The sequence below is a fragment of the Microtus pennsylvanicus genome, chromosome 2, assembly GCF_037038515.1.
Source record: "Microtus pennsylvanicus isolate mMicPen1 chromosome 2, mMicPen1.hap1, whole genome shotgun sequence".
NCBI classification, from domain to species: Eukaryota; Metazoa; Chordata; class Mammalia; order Rodentia; family Cricetidae; genus Microtus; species Microtus pennsylvanicus.
Window position 1 is genome coordinate 80,315,460 of NC_134580.1, and position 23,912 is coordinate 80,339,371.

At 52.4% G+C, this 23,912-nt stretch overlaps 1 protein-coding gene across 1 annotated transcript in view; it reads left to right on the forward strand.

The window, feature by feature from the left end:
• Abtb2 (ankyrin repeat and BTB domain containing 2) overlaps positions 1-23,912 on the forward strand; it is a 155,528-nt gene that overhangs the window by 127,757 nt on the left and 3,859 nt on the right. Inside the window, exons 4-14 of the mRNA XM_075961570.1 lie at positions 10,580-10,732; positions 12,151-12,316; positions 15,015-15,104; positions 15,696-15,797; positions 17,378-17,474; positions 17,861-17,996; positions 19,070-19,296; positions 20,084-20,262; positions 20,665-20,770; positions 20,908-21,010; positions 21,828-21,918. Of these exons, the coding sequence (XP_075817685.1) occupies positions 10,580-10,732; positions 12,151-12,316; positions 15,015-15,104; positions 15,696-15,797; positions 17,378-17,474; positions 17,861-17,996; positions 19,070-19,296; positions 20,084-20,262; positions 20,665-20,770; positions 20,908-21,010; positions 21,828-21,918 (1,450 nt within the window). The remainder of the gene's footprint in view (positions 1-10,579; positions 10,733-12,150; positions 12,317-15,014; positions 15,105-15,695; positions 15,798-17,377; positions 17,475-17,860; positions 17,997-19,069; positions 19,297-20,083; positions 20,263-20,664; positions 20,771-20,907; positions 21,011-21,827; positions 21,919-23,912) is intronic.

The following is a 23,912-nucleotide window of genomic DNA, read 5'->3' on the forward strand; positions in this document are numbered from 1 at the left end:
CTTTCTTGAGGTGCTTCCGAGGCCAAGCTGGAGATGGTTCAGATCCTGGGGATGAGAGCAGGCTTGGAGTTTTGGCAGATCAGGAGCCAGAGCAGGCTGGTTTCTGGCTTGCCCTCACTCGCCTGCCAGGAATCTTCTTAGATTTATTCCTTCCCACACAACTGGGACCAGCAGCCTCTCAGCTGGCTGTGGCTTGCCCTGCCCCTTCCATTTCCCCTGTTTACTATATGTAGTTTTGGATTGGGTTTTTTAATCCTTCTTGAGCCTGGGGTGCACCCTTTGAGACGCTGGTATCCAGCTTCCAGTTTGAGGTCAAGTGCAGAGCTTGGCAAGACTGTGAGTACAGAGCTGGGGTCTGGGCAGACTGGGGATGATAAGCCTTGACATCTTCTACTTCTTGGTGTGCCCTGTGTGGCAGCCGGTCACCATGAGAGACCCCAGCACAGTTACGTTTTCTGAGGGCCAGGCCAGTTATGGTTGCCTGCTAAGGGACTTGAATCGTGTGCTTTGGCTTCCACACTGTTTGTCAGGCATGAACTGATGACAAACATACCTAGCAAGCAACCGAAGGGTCAGAAGTAATATGCAAGTGGCCTCGGTTGGTGTGCAGTTCAGAAGTCCATGCCAGAGTGTTCACTGGCTCCAGCTGGGCTGTAGGTGTATAAAGGAGCTAGGAGCTTGCCTTTTCTTCCTCATTCCTTGGCTGTGTTGGAACACATGCCACCATCCACAAGACCCCATCCCTAGCCATAGTGCCAGTAGTTCCTTATCAGGAATTCCTCCATACACATGTTCATCTCTGTCTACCTCAAGTTCAACATGCCTTGTCTCGCAGAAGTTCCTAGAAGCTCTATATGTAACACTCTCAAGTGGTCACCTTTCTGCTCTAGACTGCAGGTGATACGGTAAGCAGATGTGACCTGATTTCACTCAGCTACATTTGAAGAGAAGGACCCATTTCAAGGGTCTAGCCCAAAGACTCCACCATGCTCCCCTGCCCAGCAGGTAGATGTCTGTGGGATAAATGATGTTGCCCTTAGGACAGCTGAGTCCCAAGATCCTGATGAGGCTCCTTGCTGGCAGAAGCCAGTGAGTGGTGGCAAGTGCCCATAAGAGGGAAGAGTGCCTGCTCCTGTCAGAAGACCCCCGCTTAGGGGGCTGGAGAAATGGCTCAGTGGTTAAGAGCACTGACTGCTCTTCCAGAGGACCCAGGTTCAATTCCCAGCACCCACATGGCAGCTCACAACTGTCTGAAAATCCAGTTCCAGGGATCTGACACCTTCACACCCATGCACATAAAATAAAAAGATTAAAAAAAAGAAAGAAAAAGACCCCGCCTATCTGGCTGTTAGGTGTGTAGAACGTGTGGTCTTTAGTCAGCTATTGCATGCAAGTGTGGAAAGAGAAAGTGTCTCTGGCATGTTGTCCAAGAGAGCCACCCCAGAGAGGAGGTGAAAGAGGCTTGCTGTCACAGTGCAACAACCCAGTGTGTGTGGGAGGCAGTGATACTCCAGCCTGCTGGACCAGTCGCCACTCTCAATGCAGCAATGCTGAGAAGTGCTGGCCTGAGAATGGGTCTCATAGCCTTGACTTGGAAGGTTTAAGGCCTTCCCTGCTGCCTGGAAAGAGTGTGGTGGTGGCCTGCGCAGGCTCCATGGACACCTAGACCTCCTCACCCACCTACAATGTCACCAGGGGTCAAGGCCCGCTGCCAAGTGCAGGTAGTTGTGTTCTTTCCATCATGACCCAAGGCTGCATGCATGTTAGCACTTCCCCCCTCTCTCTCAAAAGTGGTCTGGATTGGGAAGCATAGTAAAGATGCCTCTCATTGTGAAATAGGTCACATCTTCGTAGAGTCATCATTAGTTAAAAATATCCCTAGTCAAAAATGCATTGATGTAGGGACTGTTTTATTCTTGGTTTGGTTTTGTGTTCTTGAGATACAGTCTGGTCTTGAACTTACTCTGTAGCCCAGGATGGCCATCAAAGCATGATTCTCTTACCTCTACCTTCCAAGTTCTGGAACTACAGATGTGTGGTACCATGGCTAGAACCCTAAAAGCTGATCTTAAATAAAAAACTGAATAATAAACGTTTGTTGAGGACTGAGCTGAAGGCGACAAGCATGCTGATTGGATGGGTGCGTGGTTTCCTTATCCCAGAGTTTAAAGTGTCCTTAGTTAGCACATCCTAAATCAGCCAGACATGGTAGCACATACCACTACCTGGGGAAGTAGAGGCAGGAGTGGTGACAGCCTGCTTAGTCTGCATAGTTAGCTTCAGATTAGCCTAGACTGCATGGTGACTCCTTATCAAAGGGTTAGGCAGGGGGAGGGGGCAGAAAGATGGCTTAGGAAGTAGAGGCATTGCATCCAAGAGTGATGACCTGGGACCCACATGATAGAAAGAACTGACTTCCATAAGTGCTAGTATCCACATGCATGAGCATGCATGTACACACACAGACACAAATAATTTTTAAAAATTAAAGTAAAACAAAAACACTAAACAGTGCTAAAGAACAAATCTGTGCAGTAGTGAAATATGTTCAGAGTAGGACCTCGGATGGGTGTAAACTTCCTGGTTCATACCACACTGGTTCTGCCACTGCTCTGTGAATGACACAGGGCCTCAGTTTGCCCAGTGTAAGTGCACACGCTAATAGTAATAGCACCCACTTCATAAGGTAGCTGTGAGGATTAATCCATAGATGGAGGGAAAATGCCAGTGGCACCAGGCAGTGGTGGCACATGCTTTTAATCCCAGCAATTGGGAGAGAGAGGCAGGTAGATCTCAGTGAGTTTGAGTCCAGCCTGGTCTACAAAGAGAGCTCCAGATAAGCCAGGACTGTTACACAGAAAAACCCTGTCTCAAAATAATAATGGTAATAATAATGAATAATAATAATAATAATGCCAGTGGCTCACTGCCTGTTCTGTAAACACTATTCTTTAGTGATCGTCTGCTCATCCGCATGTCCCCATTGTCATACTGACCGCACGTTCCACTGCTGACAGACTCCACTGAGACATCAAGAGCAACCACTAACAAGAAGCCAGCAGAGGACGTAGCTCATCATGACTAGGCCATGTTTGAATTGATATCCACATTCACATTCGGTCTGTCAAGGCAGCCCACCCTAATCCCATCTATTCTGGAGACAGACGTACACGAGTCACTTGAGCCCTGGGTTCAAGACCAGCCTGGGCAACCATATAGCAAGTGGGGGGAAACAGGGCATGCACACCTGTAGTCCCAGAACATGAGAGGCAGAGACAGGAAGGAGCAAGTACGAAGTAACCTGATCATCTGATCTACGTGAACTTGGGGTCAGCTCTGGCTACCTAATAAGACCTCATCTGAAAACTAAGCACCAAACAGAACCTAGTCCCCGAGAGGGCTCGGGTGTAACTCAGTGGTGGAGCATGTGCTTACCATGTGCCAGGACCTGAGTTCAATCCCAAGCACTAACAGAGCAACAAAAACCTAGAAATCATCACATGTGTATTATATCTAGCAAGCCTCTTCCAGGGCCTCTAATTTGTACCAGATGAGTTTTAATAAGAAACTGTTTTGTCCCCACCCCCGGAAAGCAAAGCCCCACTTTCAACAGAAGTCACCTGATTCCAGAGATTCCGCTAAGATCAGCCGAATGTTCTGAGACAGCCAGGCTCAGCCAGGGGGACACGGGCCCGGGGGTCCAGGGAGAGAAACGTGCTTAGCTCTCACTCTCGGCTGAGCCAAACCATCCTGGTTTACCAAGCAATTCTAGGAAAATAATTAGTCCAAGATGTGAGGCGAACTAGAATCGCTTCCTTTGTGCTGGGGTGGAATCTGACTTCAGTAGGACAATGTTAGCTTTATTCTACATGGGCGTTTGGCTTGGTTTGGGGCCACAGCAGCTCTGGAAGACTTAGGGAAACCAGAAAAAGGGCCTCGGGCTGGTGCTCCAGAGCCAACCCCAGTCCTTCCAGAGATGTCTCTGTCTGTGGAATCGTCACTTGGTGGAAAAATCTGGTAGTCTTTGCCACATTTCTGCCCTGCTCCCTGCCTGCCCAGATGGCAAGATGGATGGCAGCTTCCCAGTGAGATCCATGGACAGGGGAACCCACCCGAGCAGCCCCACAGCTCTCCTGTGCCTCCTACTGAAGGTGGGGCCAAGCTGGAGAAACTGAGATCTGACACCAGAAACCACAGTAGCAGCCCCCTGCCTCAGCTCTCAGGCTTTTTGGCTCCTCCTCTCTTAAGCTCCAGAGTGCTCTCAGGCTGGGTAAGGCATCACTTAAAGATGATGCAGAGATGTCCCTAGTAAGTAAGCCCAAAACTGCTGTCCCTGCCTCTGACCTCTGGGCCCATTAGCTGGCATGCCCCTACATACAGTAAAACCCTGGCCCAGCCTCCTCAAGGTGAAGCCTGGTCTCATAGCCTTGGCCAAAAGGCACATACTGTCCATGTCTCCAGTTCTCCTCTTTCAGAGGCATGCATGCCTCAACAAACCAGGTTGGGGACAGAGTCACAAGACTTTTCTCCTGCCCAGGGTTTGGACTACATGGCCTATGGATATTGGCCAGTGCCCACCTGCCAACCTGTCTCGTGTCCAAAGTCCCTTCCCACCTCAAGAAAGAACAGAGCCTGCTTTGAGCTAGAAATTGGAGGCGTTTCCTGTTCCATGCTAAGATGCCACCTACAGGACTGTCATTCTAATAAATCACACATGGTGGGGGGAGGGTAGGCTTTTTTTCTCTCCAGGCTGCAGGGATCTCTTAAAATCAAGGCCTTAAGAAGCTTATTTTATGTATGTGTGTGTGTGAGAGAGAGAGAGAGACAGAGACAGAGACAGAGACAGAGACAGAAAGAGAGAAAGAATAAGACAACTTTTGCAGAGTCCTGCTGAAGGGCCTCATGAAAGTGTTGGATGAGCACAGCCAGGCTCCCCAGTAGCATAGAAGTGAGAAGTGGGGTCATGAGAGACACGGAGTCTGTATCCCTATTTCTGATGTCAGCTGTGTGACCTCAGGGAGGGTTCTCGCCTTTCTCCTCTAGCAGTGAGAGGAATTGTCTAGGGTCACATAGGGAAAAAAACCCTTTTCACTGATGTGTTTTATGAACTCTCCCCAGATAGTAACTTGTTCTCTTTGTTTGTTTGTTTTGCTGTGCTGGGGGTTAAACTTAAGGCCTCAGCAAACTCAAGGCAAGCACTTCTTCTGAGCTCCACCCTCAGCCCGGTAGTTTTGTATTGTTTGTTTAGTGTTTTTATTGCATCCATGTATTTACTTGAGGGTAGGGGGGTGCCACTTCATGTGTGTGAAGGTCAGAAGACAACTCTTGGAAGCAAATCCTCCTCTTCTCCAGTGTGTGTGGGGACTGAATCTAGATGTCAGGTTTGGTGACAAGCACCTATACCTGCTGAGCCATCGCGCCAGTTCTGTTGGTTGGTTGTTTGAGATAGGTCCCACGTGGCTCACACTCATTCTGTAGCCAAAACTGGCCTTCTTTGCCCACAGACAGCTGCGGTGAGAAGCCAGTGTTAGGTGACTGTTCATCACAGTAGCAGCAGACTGTGTGCAGGGTGTGCTGGGGGCTGCAGATCCCTTAAAGATCCCCACTGCCACACATCAGTGACCTGCCAGCCTCTAGGACTGTGCTTCTTGTAGCCACCTCTTCTGTGAAATTTCTTCATTGCCAAGGCCAAGAGTTTGTGCCTCCAGAAAGTTTGTAGCTCCCTCTCAACATAGTGGTTGCATTTGTTTGCTCTGTTTTATGAGCTGGGCTGGAGTGGATAGTGGGCCGTCTGCCTGCAGGCTTACGTGTTTATGCTTGCTGGCGGGGAGAAGGCAGCGAGTCAGCTGGCCTGGAAGAAGGCTGGGGCTGAGGCATTTAATAGAGGCAGATTCCTATGGCCTGTGTTTTTCTATTATGTTTTCTCTATCAACAGATACTAAAGCGGTAAGACTAGTTCGTGTTTATGGAGAACATACCATGTTCCCAGTGTTCTTCTGCTAAGCACTTTGTGTACATACTTACGGCTGTCTTGGGAAGCACTCCTATAATTTAGACCCATTTTGCTCAGATGGGAATTGTGAGTAGAAGAGGTGAAGCTACCATCCAGGGTCAGAGTTTTGATTGGTGAAGACACCTGCTCCTAGCCAGCCAGTTTCCCTCCAGAACCATGTATTCTGTCTGGGCTGTAGGGAGGTACTGCCATGAAGAGTCTGCAGTTCAGGGAGAAGCCTTCTCACCATGGAAGAAAATGTATAAACATTAAGCTAACTCCTTCTTTAATAAAGAGCCAGGCCCATAGAAGACAGTGCCCTGCCTGAGGGTCCATAGCCAGCTCAGTTGGGCTAGAGCCACTAGAACTTTCTTCTGGCAAGGATGCTGCCCTTAAAGATACAGAAGCAAATGTGCAAGCCCTGTGCTATTTCAGGGTTCACAGGACTGTGTGCCACCAGGACAGGGGTCCAGCCTGTGCCTGCTGCTGCCCACCGGCCCTGGGCATTGTTGCCCTCAGACACTATACTAGTTGCCTTTTCTGTTACTGAATAAAATGTTCTGACCAAAGGAACTTAGAGGAGGAAAGTGTTTGTGTCATCTTAGAGGCCACAGTTTGTCATTGAGAGTAGGCAGGCCAGAACCCAGGAACGATGGAAGAACATGGCTTACACCTCCTCCTCTGTGGGCTTTCTTGGTAGGTTGTCCAGACTTACCTGCCTAGGAATGGTGTTGTCCACAGTGACCTAGGTTCCCCCACATCAATCAGTGACCAAGACATTCTCTCACAGCCGTGGCCACAGGCCAGTCTGATCTGGGAAATTCCTCAGTTGAGATTCTTTCTTCCCAACTGACTCTAGGTTATGTCAAGTTGACAATAAAACCTAAGCTGGCACAATGCCAGCTGTGGTGGCATGTACTTTTAAGCCAGCACTCAAGAAGCAGAGGGAGACGGGTTTCCGTGAATTTAATGCCACCCTGGTCTATACAGCAAGTTCTGACTAGCCAGGCTTTCAGGGCTTTGTATGGGGGCGGGGGGAGATACCTGGTGTGATCTTCTGAGGCAGAAGTCTTCAAATTGTGCCCAGGGATGGAACCCCTGGAGCCCCAAAGACACTTGCTAGGAGTCAAATCTGTTTTCAAAAGAATGTGATGTTTGCTTTTAAATTTCATTTTTTGCAGTGTCCAAGGCGGTTTCTAGAGGCTTTTTGACATGATATTGTCACTGCGGTGGCTTGTGGAACGCTTGTGTGCGTTTGTGTTTCAGCATTTTCTCTGCTTTAGTTTTTGTTGGTATCACAGAATAAGACAGAGCAAGCTTTTTGAGGGTTTCAGTAACGTTTTGGAATATAGAAAGAGACTTGAGAGCAAAAATATCCAAGAATGGCTACTCTAAGGTACCGGATCCAGTGTTATCTCAGCAGGAGGGCGGGTGGTATGGAGAGGCTTTCCTCAGCCTGTGGGGCTCCTGCCCTGCAGCCAACTGTATTTCTGCACAAGGGGCTGTCAGCCAACCTCAGCTGTGGGAAGAGACACTGGGGAAGACATACAGTCAGTTACCCTTGGCCCCACTCCTCCACGCTGAAGCCCCGACACAGCTGTGGAGACTGGAGATGGGAATTTTTGTAGGGATTTTCCAGAATATCCCATAATGCAGCCTGCTTTTCTCCTCATGCCCAGTGGGTAGGACGAATTAGTAGAAAGAAAATAGCATCCTGGAAATCCCAGCCCAGGAAAAGGATGTAACCAAGAAAACCCATGAATTGCTTAGCATTTTACCTGCCCACGAACCACAGGTAGGGGTGGGGGTTGGGTAAACCATCCTTGGTCTGAAGAGGTTGGTTGTTGGCATGTCAGCTCCGCTTGGAGACAAGGCACTCACCACCCTAGAGGCAGAGGGATAATTTAGATTTCTAGAGTATTTAATCGGTGTTCAATTCAGGAAACAGAAATCACTTTAGGTATTTTAAATAGGATGGGGATTAATACAGGGAATTAGATGCTAACCAAACCACAGAAAAGACTTAGGGAGCAGAGTCTAGACCAGGCTTGCAGACAACATGGAGCTCACCCATTAGGACTATGTCCACAGCCTCAGGTGCTGGGTTTGAGCATTTTTGGGTTAGGACTGAGCCTGGGATCATGAGTCTGTTGTTTTCACCACTGTTGTCTCTGCCTCTAGCACACAAGAGAAATAGGGCCCGGACATAAGAATGTTCTATAGGAAGAGAGAATAAATATGACTTTGTGCTTTTTATCACCTGATCTGTTGGCAAAAACAGTAGAGACACAAAGGTGGCCTCTGCCTCCTGTCACTTCCTGGATCTTATAAAACAAGAGCTTACTTATAAAACTGGGTTTGCATATAGAACCTTAGTTGCAAAGGAGTCTGGGAAATGTAGTTTCCAACATTCTGGTATCTAATCAGGGTGATGCAATTGGAGGCTGAATGAGCTTTCCTCAGTATACAATTTCTGAGGCTATCCCTACTGCATTCTCTATCTAGTGAGCTCGGCAGGGCACAAGAGGGTGTTGGGGGAGGATGAGTGAGGATACCACCTGACTAAGCCTTGGGGGTCCCCATGGAGCATGCCTTAGAGGAACTGGGAAATGCCCACATAGAGGTTTAATAGCATAACTAATCTTGGTTATGCCTGCAATCCCAAAATATAGGAGAAATGCAAGTTAGAGGCCAGCCTGGGCTACACAGTGAGACCCTATTACACACACACAAGGAGGTTTAATGACTACACTCTGGCTCTTTGCTGTGCTTTTAGCTACAATAGAAAAGAATGAGCCATCCGTCTCTAGCGCTAGTAGTTTAAGTAGGTTTCCCCCTGTGCTGGCCTCCAGCTCTGTAATGCAAGAATCGGAGAATTCACAGAAATTTGAGGAGATTCCAAATGGAAGTTTATAATCTTGCAGTGATAATCATAAATGATGGCTTTTCCTTCCCAGATTACACAAGTTCCCCCAAATGGTGTTCCCCACCTCCTACATTAATCAATTCCATACACTTGAAAATGGGACATGTCGTTGTTTTTAAGAAAAGGATTCCTATAGCTAGCTTCAGACTCACTTTATAGCCAAGGGTGGCTTTGAACTCCTGGTCTTCCTGCCTCCATCTCCCAAGTGCTGGGTTTATAGGTGTATGCCACCACACGTGGCTCCAAATGTCGTTATTTCTGAGCAGAGACCTGACTTGGTCCAAGTAAAAATCTGCATATGTTATGCTAAGTTTCAGGTGCTAATCCATAGCTTTACTCCATCAAGAAACATTTATTGAAAAGCTGTTGGGTCAGGTCCCTGGCTGAGTGAATACAGATATGATAAAGGCATTGTTCCTGACCTTAGGCCAGTCCACATGAAGGGACACACGCCATCCTGGAGGAGAGTTCTAGGGGTCCTGGAGAGGTTGGGTGGAGAAAGGCAGTATTGGCTCTGTGCCTTGAAGGATAAAGAGAAGCTAGCCAAGCAGAAGTGAGAGCCCATGAGGGGCCAAGAATGAGCAGGTGTCTCAGTCAGGGTTCTGTTCCTGTGAAGAGTCACCATGACCACGGCAACTCTTATAAAGAAAACATTCAATTGGGGTGGCTCACATACAGTTTCAGAGGTTCAATTTATTATCATCATGGTGGGGAGCATGGCAACGTGCAGGCAGTCATGGTGCTGGAGGAACAGCTGAGAGTGCTACAGAAAGTTGACTGAGACACTGGGTGGTACCCTGAGCACAGGAAACCTCAAGGCCCACCCCCACAGTGACACACTTCCTCTAACAAGACCATACCCACTCCAACAAAGCCACACCTCCTAATAGTGCCATTCCCTATGAGATTATGGGAGTCACCTACATTCACACTACCACAGCAGGTGACTTTCAAACTCTGCTGGGCAGCTGTGGTTGATGGCAGGTGTCAACCAGCACTGGGACCTGCTCTGGAGACCAAGGACAATGAGACTTTACTGATCTCTGGTTTCCTCTGATCTCTGGTTTCCTCGTACCCTCTCTGACATCTGTGGACCAGTTAAATCACCTAAACTGAGATGTGTTTCTGTAGGGACAGATCTAGAACATCAGAATAATTTCTGCCAAAGAACCACCTTGAAGCTCCTGTCTGGCTAGTCTGCTTAGGGTTTTGTTGGGGTTTCCTCTGGAGGTGCTATGGGGTGATGAGTGACAGTTCCTGTCGCAAAGCTGGGTATGGGGCCTGGGTCTGTATATAGGGCATATGTCCAGCTGTGTTCCACTTCTGCCCATAGAAAAATCCGGTGCTCAGATGAAGTCTTGGGATGGTCAAGCATCCCAATTACACGTGTTGGTGAACATCTTTCATTGGCCACTGAAGAGCCCTCAGTTCCTGCCAGTTCCCATGATGGAAATTCCTCCTGACCCATGACAGGGTTGCCATAGAGTACAAGGGCAAACTGTAGTCTCTGTGATCACAAGTCTCCTGATGGCTGAGGACAGCCCGGCAGTTATGGAGCGGCCAGCCTTTGTAGCTACTTCCAGAGACCACGTGCTGAGGGGCCCTATTCCGTGTGCATGGTGCCCCGCACCCAGCCCTGACCTCTCTCTGCTCCCCCACAGGCCCTTCATGCTGCTTCCACCACTGATGGAGTGGATGCGGGTGGCTATCACCTATGCAGAACACCGCCGCAGCCTCACCGTGGACAGTGGGGATATCCGGCAGGCAGCCCGGCTGCTGCTACCAGGCCTGGACTGTGAGCCCCGCCAACTCAAGTATGGAGCCTGGGAGAAGGGGGTCGTGACACCTATGCCCCAGCACCTACAACACTCCTCTGCTTCCTGCTTCTTCTAGTGGCTGGGTGGGCATCAAAAAGCAAGGCTGTAGGGCACCGGAGTTTCACTAAGTATCCTCCCCAACTGCCATGGCCAAGTTGTGAGAACAGATCTGTTGTAGGCCTTGGCTGCTTTCAGGGTGTGTCTTCTGCAGTCACTGATGTGCTACCAAGACAGACACACCTAGCATCTGGGCTGGAGCGCACAGACAGTGCAAGTCTAAGATCCTGATTGGCAAGACTCTTCCCTCTGTTCCTCTCTATTCACTCTGGTTTCCTTGTGTCAACTCCTGTATTGAGTTCTGCCTTATGCCCGACAACTTTAAAGAGGGCACTAATGCCCATACTGCAGAGGAAGCCTGCCCAGCAGGGAGGTACAGTGGCTTGTCCATAGAGGTGCCTCAGTCTGAGACCAGGTTCATATGGTCCCCAGCCTGGTGCTCTTTATGCTCTCCCTCAGGATCCCCGCCCATAGACAGGTCTGCTGCCAAAGCTCCTCTTGGGGAGCTCCTGATGGCCATCCTTCACCTAAGAAGTGACTTGCACTTCTGCTGTCTGACTGTGTCCAAACCATGCTCTAGACATGAATTTTACACACGTTGACCTAATTAAAGGGCCTGGGTAGGAGCTTTTAGATGATTGTGTGCCCTGTGTAGATACAGGTTGTATGTGTGATGGTCCTTAGTAGGCTGGGTTGATTGTTCGTGGGATTCTAAGCCTTTTCCTGTCTTGTGTTTGTGTTGGGGGTCTTACTAAGCAACCTGAAGAGACACAGGGAAAAGCTAGACCTTGGCCACAATGCCCACTTCATGGGCCAAAGGTTACCCTGCTTTGTGTAAGCACCACGCAGCGGCCAAGTGCTCAGGCACTGGCCCAGGATGAACTTCCTCCTCCTGGGGGTGAGGGAGGCTCAGGGGGTCAAGTCCCTTAATGGGTTATTTTGACCCGAGAGTTTGTTTCCTGGCAGTTGACAGGTCTCAAGTACTCAGTCCACTGTCTTAAGCTATGTATAGGGAAACCAAGGTTTGCATGCTCCAGGACAGTGGTTCTCAACCTCTGGGTCGTGACCCTGTTGACAAGCCTCTGTCTCCGAAAGAATATTTACAATTCAGAACAGTAGCAAAATTATTACAAAGTAGCAGTGAAAATAATTTTATGGTTAGGGTGACCACAACCTGGAGAACAGTGTGGAAGGGTCACAGCGTTGGAAAGGTTGAGAACCACTGCTCTGCGGCAAGAACAGAGCAAGGCTAATCATGGTGACCTGTGCACACTCCAGTCCTCCCACCATGCCCACCAGGCCCGGCTGGGCCTCGTGTCACGGCACTCCTAACACACCTCCTGGTCTCTCCTGGGCAGACCCGAATGCTGCTTCAGTTCCTTCCGGAGGCTGGACGCTCGAGCTGCTACTGAAAGATTCAACCAGGACCTGGGCTTCCGCATGCTCAACTGTGGGAGAACAGACCTCATCAGCCAGGCCATCGAGGCCCTGGGTCCGGATGGGGTGAACACAATGGATGACCAGGTACCTTCTGTGAATCCCTCTAGGGTAGGCTTGGAGGCCGCCTCTGAACTGACAGTTGCTAGGGTGGGAGAAACAGTCGTAGTCCCTGCATTCTGAAGCCGACTGAGACTCAGCTCCGAGCTTCAAGCTCCTGACAGAAGGCTAGCCTGGGCACCCCCATCCCTCCCAGACAACCGTGGTGTAGTGTGGATGGATTCTGTTTCACTGGCTGGAGGGTTAGCAAATCAGCTATCCTAGAGGAGGCAGAGCTGAGCAAGGGTCTGGGGAAAACAGCTCGGTAGCAATCCGTAATCTCTGGCATGCAAATGGGAGTGTGTACGCTGGCCACTCAGTAGCCCCAGAGAAACCTCGTCTTCATGGGTGACACTGGCGGGAGAGTAAGAAGCAAGCATATAAGCCAGGGGTGATGGTACGACTGGAGTCCCAGCACTCCGCAAGCTGTAGCAGGGTGGTCACGAGTTCAAGGCCAGTTTAGGCTACGGAGTGAATTCAAGGCCAGTCTGGACTGCTGAAGGCTGAGGATGTGGCTCAGTAGTAAGATATTTTCCTACCCTACTGCTGAGCTGCGTCACCAAAGGAGAGAAGAGAAGGGAGGGGTGACAAACATAAATAAAGAACACACTGGTGAGAAGTACCAAAGAGCAAAATAAGGAGAAAGGGCAGGAAGTATGGGGAGTGAGCTCTGAGTTCCAGAGGGACAGCTAAAGATGCTAAAGTGGTGGCTCTCAGCCTTGGGTCACGACATTTACATTACAATTCATAACAGGAGCAAAATTGCAGTTATGAAGTAGCAACAAAATCATTTTATGTGCGGGGTCAGCACAACGTGAGGAACTAAGGTTGCGAACCACCATCCTAAGGAGTCTGCCTCCAGCTCGTGCCCACTACGGGCCTCAGTTATTGTGCTCCAGCTGGTACCGTGTGGCCTGGAAGCCCACCCAGAAGCCCGGGGACAGTCTGGTTACTATGGCGGTTCAAGTCCTGGCCTCAGATGAAACGACAGTGCGGCACAAGCTTGAGCAGCAGCTGAGGCCTGAGGCCTGGAGCGCTGTGTGGAGCTGAACCTGAGCCTGAAGGGAAGGCAGGGTTGGTGCCTCAGGAGAAACAGGGAAGTCAGACCCAGGGAAGCGATTGTAAGCAAAGGTGATCGGGCTGGGACTGAGGAGCCGCAGAGGGAGGAGTGTCAGCGCTCAGTGTTAGGCTGAGGTTAGTCCCACACAGGCGCAGATGCAAGGCCTCTGCACGAACCTTCTTCCTGATGCCCACTTCCTCAGGGAGCGCAGCATTGATGCCCAGGCACTTAAGCTTTAGATTGCAGGCGCCTTTGGTCTACCGTGTTACCCTGCTACCCTGCTACCCTGCCTGGCTTTCCTCCCCTCTCAGGTGGAGTAGCAGGGCCTGTGTGCAGAACAGTTGGGAGAATTTTCTGTCCGGCACCCTCAGCGTTAGTAAATCTTCACCGTGGTTCTTTCAGTATGATTAGCACTGCCGTTGCATTGCTGTCAACGCGGTGGCGATTAGCCCTGAAATCTGCTCTCTCAGCTCCCTGTGTGCCTGAGTGAGGGTAGTAACAGCCCCCAAAACAGTTGCTCTTCTCCAGCCGTTGGCCTGCTTTATATTCTGCATATGTACAGACATGTGGAGACAAAGCCATTGTGTACCTGGTGTGTGTGTGTGAGAGTGTGGAACAAAGCCAAATTCCCGTCACGCTGTCGCTGTCTTTTCTGTAGATGCCCGGCACTGTCGCTCCCCGAGCCTTGGCGTTTAGAGACAGATGCATAGCTAAACAGGCCACTGGCCCCAGGATTATCTCAAGCCATTTCCTTATCTCCAGGAACTAGACAAGGATTTATGAGCTAAGAAGATCTTCCCTCCACACAAATAACCTAATAAATAATATCACAGAGCACCAGAGAAAGGCTTGCCAGGATCCAGCTGTGGAATGCACTTTCCACCGCTGCCTTTGCCATCCGACTCCCAGCCCCGCTAATTGCCCACGTAGATGCAGTGAGCGAATGGACACAGCTCGTGGTACTCTCCAGACTGCTCGTTGCACAAGATGTGATCAAGCGCATCTCCACAGAGACACCGCTGAGCACAAGCTTTAGCAGTTCGTGTAGGCCTGGGTTCTGATCCAGGTCCCACGTCCTGTTTGTTACAGGACCTTGGACAGTTAGCTCCCCCTTTCTGCCCCTCATGCATACAATGAGGACAGCAGTAGAAGCCTCCAATAGGAATAGCACAGTGATTGAATGAGATGCTGCCGAGTGGAGTCGGATCCTGCAGGGAGTCCAGGCGCTGGCCCGTGATGGGCTCTTGTGTGCAGTTACACTATTAGTTAGCTCTCACTTAGGGTTGCAAGCCAACTCCGTACGTACTGAGCACTGTGTGTGTGCTGAGACCCTCCTGCAACTACCCAGGGTACACGCTATTTCTTCACTCTAAGATGAGGACACAGAAGCAGAGAGAAGAAAACGTTGGCCCTGGAATCTGGCTGCAGTGCCTGCCATGTGGCCATCTAGTTCACCCCTATGCTGTCCATGGTGCTTGTAGAAATGCCCCCTGCCTCGCCTTCCAGTGTCCTTGGCCCTGGGAGCTTAAGATGCACAAGGCACAGGAGCATCTGGGCAGAGACCTGGGGGGGATATGTGATGTGTGTTCTGTCTCTGGGGATTTAGCATCCACCTTTGATTCCCAGGGTATGACGCCGCTGATGTATGCCTGTGCTGCTGGGGATGAAGCCATGGTCCAGATGCTAATTGATGCTGGGGCCAACTTAGATATACAGGTAAAAAGAAACTCTTGCCCCAGACCCACCCAGTGAGAGGCCACGTCAATATCTCTAGCAGCTGGGCTTCGTGTGGTATTTTACACGTACTCAGCAGTGTGTCTCATTAGACTAGACATGTGCACAGAGACCACAGAAAAGAAACGCGCATGGTGCACATGCCTGTAATCCCAGCACTCGGTAACTATGGAGGAAGATCCCAAGTTTGAGGAAACCCTGTTTTAAAAACAGGCCAAGAGAAGAGAGATGGCAGTCCTCTGGGTTTGGGCTGAAGTTTGAGTAGAGGGAATGGCCATAATTCCATTCTCATAGCCCTTGTCCTCTATCACGAGGCTAATCCCTGGCTGTCCCTGTCTCTGATCCTTCCAATACATACAGTGTTCCCCTTCTGTCTTCTTCTGCCGACGGTCTACATCACCAGATGGACACCCAGCCTTTTCCTTTGAACCTTGTCCACGCCAGTGTTCTCAGCAGACATTACCAGGCAGACGTAGCTGCACTTCTGTTAACTTCGCCACGCTCGCATCCTGTGTCGTCTGCTCTGGCGTGCCACCTGTCCAGGAAACAGTGATGATTTGGTGTATTTTTCAGGTTCCGAACAACTCTCCCAGGCACCCCTCCATCCACCCGGACAGCAGGCACTGGACCTCCCTGACGTTTGCGGTGCTGCATGGGCACATCTCTGTAGTGCAGGTGAGCTCCTAGGAGGGGCGGCATGTGCCACAGCTCACCAGCTAGGCTGGGCCCCAGGCTTAGCCCTGGCCAGAGACACTGCTGCAGCCAGGGTCCACCTGACCGATAAAGCTCACCTGTAAAAAGAGGAGATCCGGGCTCAAGCAGTGTCTCTCCCAGGTAGTCCTAAAAGACCTGGACTTTGGCCTTCTCCATCTCACACCTCCAACCCTCTCCTGGCCACAGGCTCTTCCCTCAGAGCTGGCTCTGCATCTTGGTGTCCTTCAGTCCTGTCCCCCCCCCCCCCATTTCCCAGTTCCTGAGAAAGGACAGATGGCACAACTCATGTGTCTGTCAAGCCTCAGTGTTGCCCGCCTGGCTGCTAAGGCTGGCATCACAGTGAGGTGATGGTTCAGAAGGAGGTACCAGTGATGAGACAGTTCACAGGACTTCTGGTCAGTAATGTCTGCAGGACTTCACAGAGCTGCCTCTGGGTGGGCATCGCCCCCTCCTCCTCTTCCAGAATGCAAAGTCTCTTTGGGTAACCCAGTCAGCTGACCTGCAGTAGACAGTACAGCCTGGCATGCAGCCAACACTCTAGGTGGTTGTTGACCAGTTGGCTACTGTACCCAGTCTTTGTAGTCACCACCTTCCCAGAGCTGCGGCCTCAGTCCAGGCTGTGGGCTGTGCCCTGGATTGGCCTGGTGCCCAGTTTCATCCAGCAGGCAGGTCTCCACCCCCACTGCCATGCCCCAGCAGCGGGCATATCTGGTTTCTGACGGACGAGTCTCCAGCAGATACAGGCCGTCCCTGTGCCCCACGCCCTACAGGGGAGCGTGGAGCTCACCTGGGCTCCTGGAATCTGGTTGCCAGGGAGGGGTGATCAGAGACTTGAGGTGTGTGTCTCCAGGAGCCTTGAGGGGAGTGTCTGAAGCAAGCAGAATGCAGACAACACCCCTGCCCTAAGGCAGACCCTTAGGGAACAGATAACCCTGGCAAAGTTGGCCTTGCTAGAATGAGGCCACTTGCACTCCTAACCAGCCTGTGACATTCTGCTCCTCCCCACCCCTTGCCAGCCTGGGTAGCTGCTGAGCCTCTCCAGGGAGGAGCCCAAATGCTGCTGGTTATGAGCCCTCAGTGGGTTGGACATCATATCATTTAATGTCAGGAATGCTGCCTGGCAGTCCTCTCCCCCACTCAGTAGATAGGGAAGACAAGGGCTCAAGCCTCTCTAGTCAGTGGCCAGTGCTGTACCCCATGCTTTTTATACCTGCTACTGTTCAGGACCTCATTTCCCTCCAGGGATGTCAGGTGACACTTGCCTGTCCTCCAGAAGGTCCCGGAAACTGATTGATGGGAAAGATTTGCAAAGAGAAAGCATAGCTGCAGGTCGTCACAGTTTAGTGGCTTTGGTGCATGGCCTCATGCTCATGCGTGGAGACTACGCTAGCTCCCCGAGGGTGACCAGGCATACCAAGACTCCAGTGTGAGCCATTTCTTGGTCGCATGTCTGGAGACTTGCAGGTCCTGCCCCCTAGAGCACCCCACCCTTCCCCAGGCACCCCGTTGTGCTCATTAGTGCCTTCTCCTGTCCCGGACAGCTGCTGCTGGATGCTGGTGCTAACGTGGAGGGCTCAGCAGTGAACGGAGGGGAAGACAGCTATGCCGAGACGCCCCTGCAGCTGGCCTCTGCAGCTGGTAGGTCCACTGCTCCCTGATCAACAGGTTCTCACATCTCTATGATGTTCTGGCCTTGTCACCCTGGATGGTCACTGGGTTACATGCTACCTTTGAGAACCCTTAAGATGGCTCCTTCTAGGCTACTGGGAGGGGGTTCTTGCTGAGCACAGGGTCCAGTAGAGCAGGGAGCCCTCCTCTCCTGAGGCCCTAGGCAGGGCCTGTGGTAGGGACACAGTCACCTTCTCATACCTCACCCTTGCATCATTATCACCCCTGTTTGTGACTGTGCCCCCACCATCACCACGTATTCCGAGGACCAGATCTTGGAGACCCTGTCTGCCCCATCTTGGTTGCCCTACTCAGATGCTATCCCATCAAACTTTTCACTGCCGCCTGTCTTTCAGGGAACTATGAGCTGGTCAGCTTGCTACTGAGCCGGGGCGCTGACCCCCTCCTCAGCATGCTGGAAGCCAATGGCATGGCCTCTTCTCTCCACGAGGATATGAACTGCTTCAGCCACTCGGCTGCCCATGGCCACAGGTACAAACTGTGGGGTGCCTGCCCTAACCAGGAGCACTGAGATGTGCTCTCAGGAGCCTGGGATTCCAGAGGCTGCAGCGGAGCCAGGGCTCAAGTGCATGTCAACCAGGATGACGAAGGTTCTTGGACAGCATGGAGGCCCAAGGCTTTGGAGGCCTAGAACCACTGGATGAGTTGCTGGGCCCTGATACACGGGCATTGACTAGGACCTGCACCTCCCATGTTGGGCAGCCCACCCCTTTTTTAGCAGAACAGTTAGTCCTGTAGCTGCCAGGGCCACCTAGGACCACACCTCTGTGAAGGTGATGCTGTTTTTCTAGTGCCTGTGGTGCTTCTAGAACACCCCAGGGTTTCCATTCAGAGCATGGGCCAGCCATGAACAGGCTCCTGGAACAGATGGCAGACCTGTCTGGCCTTGTGACTGAAACCAGAGCCATTAGGCAGTATTGGGGATGGAGCACAGAGGGGAACAAGAGAAGAGGTTACTAGAAGACAGGGAAGGAAACAGGAAAGAAAGACTGAAGGGCAAGGTGCCAATGTGCAAGTTAGGGTGTCTTACCACCACCAGACATGTGCCCCTGCCATGCCCTACCCCACAGTTCTGGCCCCCGCACCTTTTTCCAGACCCCGGACCCTCCCCACTAACGTACTAGAAGAATGCAGCAGGGGCTGGCAGACTTGCTCACTGTGGGGTAGGCTGCTGAGGAGCGGCTGCTGTGCCGTGCTCCGTGTGCTTCTCATGGTGCATCTGCTGCCTTTGCATCAGACTGGCACCAGCTCCAGGAGAGGATCACCCTGGTACCCTGTCTTAAGGTGGCAAGGCAACCAGGGCTCAGAGAGGTAGAACAGCCTGAGACCATACAGCCAAGTGCAAAGCTGACTCCAGTCATACCAGGACAGAAAAAAGATGGGGTTCTGACCCCCATCACTTCTGGGGTTGGGGAATGCTGAGAGCCCTCAGCTGCCCTGAAGTAACCCATTGTAGCCACAGGGCTCTAGACCATAGCTCAGGTGGGCACTGTGTATCCATCTTGGGGACCTCGGGGCTCATCTTGATACCTCTTGGCTTCCAGGAACGTCTTACGGAAACTCCTGACTCAGCCGCAGCAGGCTAAAGCAGATGTGCTGTCCCTCGAAGAGATCCTGGCTGAGGGTGTGGAAGAAAGTGACACGTCGAGCCAGGGCAGCAGCGAGGGGCCCGTGAGGCTGAGCCGCACCCGCACAAAGGCGCTGCAGGAAGCCATGTACTACAGCGCTGAGCATGGCTACGTGGACATCACCATGGAGCTGAGAGCACTGGGTAAGGCTGTGCACATGGGACAGTCACTCCACTGCTCGCGGAGTCCCAGGCTGCTGCTCGCGGGCCCACTGCCCTCCTCTCTGATGGACCACCAGGAGTCCTTACAGGACCCTGAAGATTACAAAGATCTCGGTGTCTTGCTTGCTCAGCCGGCTCTTAACCCTGGGATCTGAGCCTGGGGGTTCTGTGTTCTCTGGGGAGGCTAGTCAGCTGGATGGACTTCAACCAGATCCTGTTAGCTGTACACCACGTGATCTCCCCGAGTCTCCCTTCCCACCTCTGTGTAAGAACAAGATGTCAGCTAGAGCACAAGGCATGACCGCATTATTTGGGCCAAAGGCCAACCCCTAGAGTGGTGCCTCTCTGCCTTCCTAATGCTGTGGCCCTTTAATACAGCTCCTCATGTTGTGGTGACCCCAACCACAAAATTACTTTTGTTGCTGCTCGAGTGCCCTGCATATTTTCTGGGTCACCCTTCCCGAACAGGTTCTTCTCAGCAAATAAATTCTCGGGGCCAACAAGCAGTAGGCCCTGAGCTTGGCTGAAGCCCCTCCTCCATGTCATCTGATGAAAAAAAGCCAAAGCTTCCATGCCCCGCCAGCTGGGCCTGATGACAGGAAATCCAGCTTTATCCACAAAGCTCAGCGCAGGGGCTTGCAGCACTCAGCTGGGCAAGGGTGCCAATGCCGTGGGGCTTGGAGGCAGAGCCCACCCTGGAAAAGGTGTGGTCTACACGCTGTGCTTTACTGGGAGGGGATGACGGCTGCCCTTCTCTCCCTCCGGCCAGGTGTCCCCTGGAAGCTGCACATCTGGATAGAGTCCCTGCGGACCTCTTTCTCACAGTCCCGGTACTCGGTGGTGCAGGGCCTCCTGAGGGACTTCAGCTCCATCAAGGAGGAGGAGTACAACGAGGAGCTGGTGACAGAAGGCTTCCAGCTCATGTTTGACATCCTCAAGACCAGCAAAGTGAGTGGGGCCCCACTGCCCGACCCGGGGCTCAGAGCCCTGGGTTCCAGGTCCCAGGGCTGTCGTATCAATTTACATGCACAGACACCCCCACACATGGACAGCCCCAGGCAGCCCCAGGCAGCCCCAGGCTCATGGACAAACACCTCCCTGACACCCGGAGTCACACTGCATGACTGCCAGAGGGCAGAGGCCATGGCAGTCCAGGCTGGAGCCCGGCCAAGACAGCCATTTGGGACATCACAGATGAAGTGGCGGTCCGTTCTGGCCAAGTCAGATCCAGCAGGAGCAAACAGCAGCAGCTGCTCTAATCCTGGCCCGGGGTTCTGAAAGGAGCCTGATTGTAACTCCAGCCACCGGCAGCCACATGTATGTGCTGACAGTCCTCTCCTCTCCCCGCAGAACGACTCCGTCCTTCAGCAGCTGGCCACCATCTTCACACACTGCTATGGCAGCAGCCCCATTCCCAGCATCCCGGAGATCAGGAAGACCCTGCCAGCCAGGCTAGGTGCGGGCCGTCCCCCACGAGCTTGTCCCCCCTTCCTCCCCATCGCGCTTGCCTCCATTCCTGTGTCTCCACCCCCAGCCCTCTTAGAAACCCTGGAGACGGACACCCTGCCACTCCCTCTGTCTTCCCACCCACAGATCCTCACTTCCTGAACAACAAGGAGATGTCGGATGTCACCTTCCTAGTGGAGGGAAAGCTGTTTTATGCACACAAAGTCCTTTTGGTGACAGCATCTAACAGGTAGGCAGCCTGGGTGGCAGCGCCGGCCCCAGGGGCACAGTGCGGTTCTTCCAGCATTGAGGTGTGTCGGGAGTCCTCCCGGGGAGATGGAAACGAGCATGCATCCTCCCAGAGAGCACGCCAATGGATGGTTCCTCCTAAGTCTAGCTTAGAGAACGGGGGGCGGGGGTGGTACTCACAGGAACATGATGCCCCAGAGTCAACCCCAGCATGGAAGCTGCATCTCCGAAGTTCCTGGCCTGACTTGCCCAGTCTCTTCTTCCCAGGAATCATTGCTGCCCGCCTGTATAAACTTAGGGAGATGATGTGAATTTTTTTAGGTTTCAGGGGCTTCCTCAGAACTGTTTCACTTCCAACCCTTGTTCCATCTACTGTAGAAGAAAGAGCTACACCAGGCGACAGGAGTACTGGAGAAAAGGGACCAAGGGAACATGATAGTCTCTGCCCCATGGTAACAGAGCTCCTTCCAGCCTCTGGAGTGCACTGTGGACTGGCCGGGTGCAGCAGGAGCAGAGTCCAGCACGCAGAGGGAGTTCCAAGGGCTGCTTTCTGCTGGGTTACTGCAGCTGTCTGTCAGAACACAGTATTGGGAATGAAGAGCCAGCACTTACCACAGGCTTCAGGCCACTGTGTGGGGCGCGGTGGGAGGGACAGAACAGAGCTGGCCCCAGCTGTCCATGCGGGATGATATAAACATTAGTTTAGGAACAGGACGGTCATTTTTAGCGTTCCAGCTCCCAGAAGCTGCTCCAGTGAACGTGCTGTTGGCACAGCAATGGATCCCATGTTCAAGCCCCACCCGGTCTCCTTGTTCCAGGTTCAAGACCTTAATGACCAATAAATCAGAGCAAGACGGGGACAGCAGCAAGACGATTGAGATCAGCGACATCAAGTACCACATCTTCCAGGTGCGTGGGCCTCGCGGCTGCGCGCAGACTGGAAGTCCTCTGTGCAGCCCATCCCGGGCCTGTCCGTCTGGCCGCTCTGTCCTCTAGGCCTGTGTGATTATCAAATCAGGGATCCCCCAGTCTTCCCGAGCCAAACTGACCCACTGCACACAGACGTAAAGGATGAACACATGCTGCCCTGCGGCGTGTAGGCCCTCGTTCTGTAGTGAGCTGCTGAAGCCTCCTGGGAATGCAGTGACCTGGGCCGTTAGGTAGTGAAGGTGCAGGCTGCCCCCTCCCCAAGAATCCATGCCAGTCCTGCTGGCCAGATAGGAAAAGCATGGGGAGCCAGTCCGGCTTTGGACTCCAGCATATGCGGAGGGTCTGGAGATTGGGTTGGGATCCCAGGTAAGAAGTACTTTCCAGAAAATGGGGCTTGCTGGTCCCCAGATGTGTATGTTTGGAGGCGTCGGTGCTCAGGCCTCTAGCTCTGACCCCCTTCATGGGAATGAGCACACGGAGGCCCAGCGGTATCAGGTAGGTAGTGCTGGTCCTGCCTTGCCCCGGGCAGATTAAGAGCTCATGGGAGAGATCCCAGAACGTCTACCTCCCTCATTCAGAGAGCCACCTTCTAAAATGGCTGGCCCACTGTGCCACTATACTGAAGGCCAGGTATGGTGACAAGCACTCTGAACCTCAGCCCTCAGAGGCTGAAGCAGGAGGCTCATGTGCCTGCGGTCAGAGTGGACCACAGTGTGAGACTCTCAGAAAGCTTCCCCAAATGCACTGCTTGGTTCTTGAACCTACTCTTTTGTCACTGGTTTGGCACTAGCCACTCTGGGACAGAGGACTCAAGAGGATGGGGCCACCACAGCCAGACAGGGCTGTGACTGATGTCAGCGAATATAGACAGTCTACTTCCTGGAAAAGTGACAGCCAGGCTATGGTCTCAGCAGCTAGTTGACAAGACCTCAGACAGACACATAGTGTCCCAGACCCAGGGAGCTCTAGTGCAGGGTGGCGCTGATCACCGACACTGGCTTTTAAGTTATTTCCTGTGGGGTACAGCAGGAAGGCACGCCACTGTATGCAGGGCTTCGCTTCTTCCGCTGTGTGAGTCCTGGGCCTTCAACTCCGGTTGTCAGGCGTGGGAGCAGGCACCTTTCCCCACCGAACAATCTCGCTAGCTCACCAGACACTTTATTAGACATGGTTCAAAGCATTTCACCTGCTCCTCATTTAAGCCTCAGAGCGTAGCCCAAGACCTGCTCCCCTCCTGGCAGGTGGGGAGTCAGAGCGGGTGGAGAGCTGGTCAGGGTAGCACAGCCAGCAGGTGGGGAGTCAGAGCGGGTGGAGAGCTGATCAGGGTAGCACAGCCAGCAGGTGGGGAGTCAGAGCGGGTGGAGAGCTGGTCAGGGTAGCACAGCCAGCAGGTGGGGAGTCAGAGCGGGTGGAGAGCTGGTCAAGGTGGCACAGCTGGAAAGTGACAGCCACTAAGGCAAAGGAGGAATTAGATGAAAGCTCAGCTACTAGATGGGAAATCAGTGGGACGTGGAGGGAAGAACAGATAGGACCTGGGAGTCAGTGACTGCAGCTGGAGGCAGCGAGGAGAGACCTGGGGCTTCTGGCCTGCGGCTAGAGGCCTTCTCTCTCATCCCTGGGGAAGGACAGCTCCAGAAGCTAGTTTGGCCAAGGTCGTCCAGAAGTGCAGATGACTGAAACCTGAGGGAGCTGTGCTTAGGTGTAGGCAGGTCCTGGAGAACCGTGGGATTGGTGGAGAGATAGGGAGATGTGTGTGCGCTCGGCCTTGGGGCTGAGGAAGGGCACCTGTGCCAGGACAAATGTGAACAGGGGCCTAACACGCTGGTACACATGGGCCTTGGAACTGTTAACCCTCAGCTCCTCTTGTGGAGGAGCTGGTCAGCATGGAGGCCCAAGGTTTTGGAGGCCTGGAAACAGTGGATGCGTTGCTGGGCCCTGATACAGTGTGAGCCAGTAATTGAGATCTGGCCCCG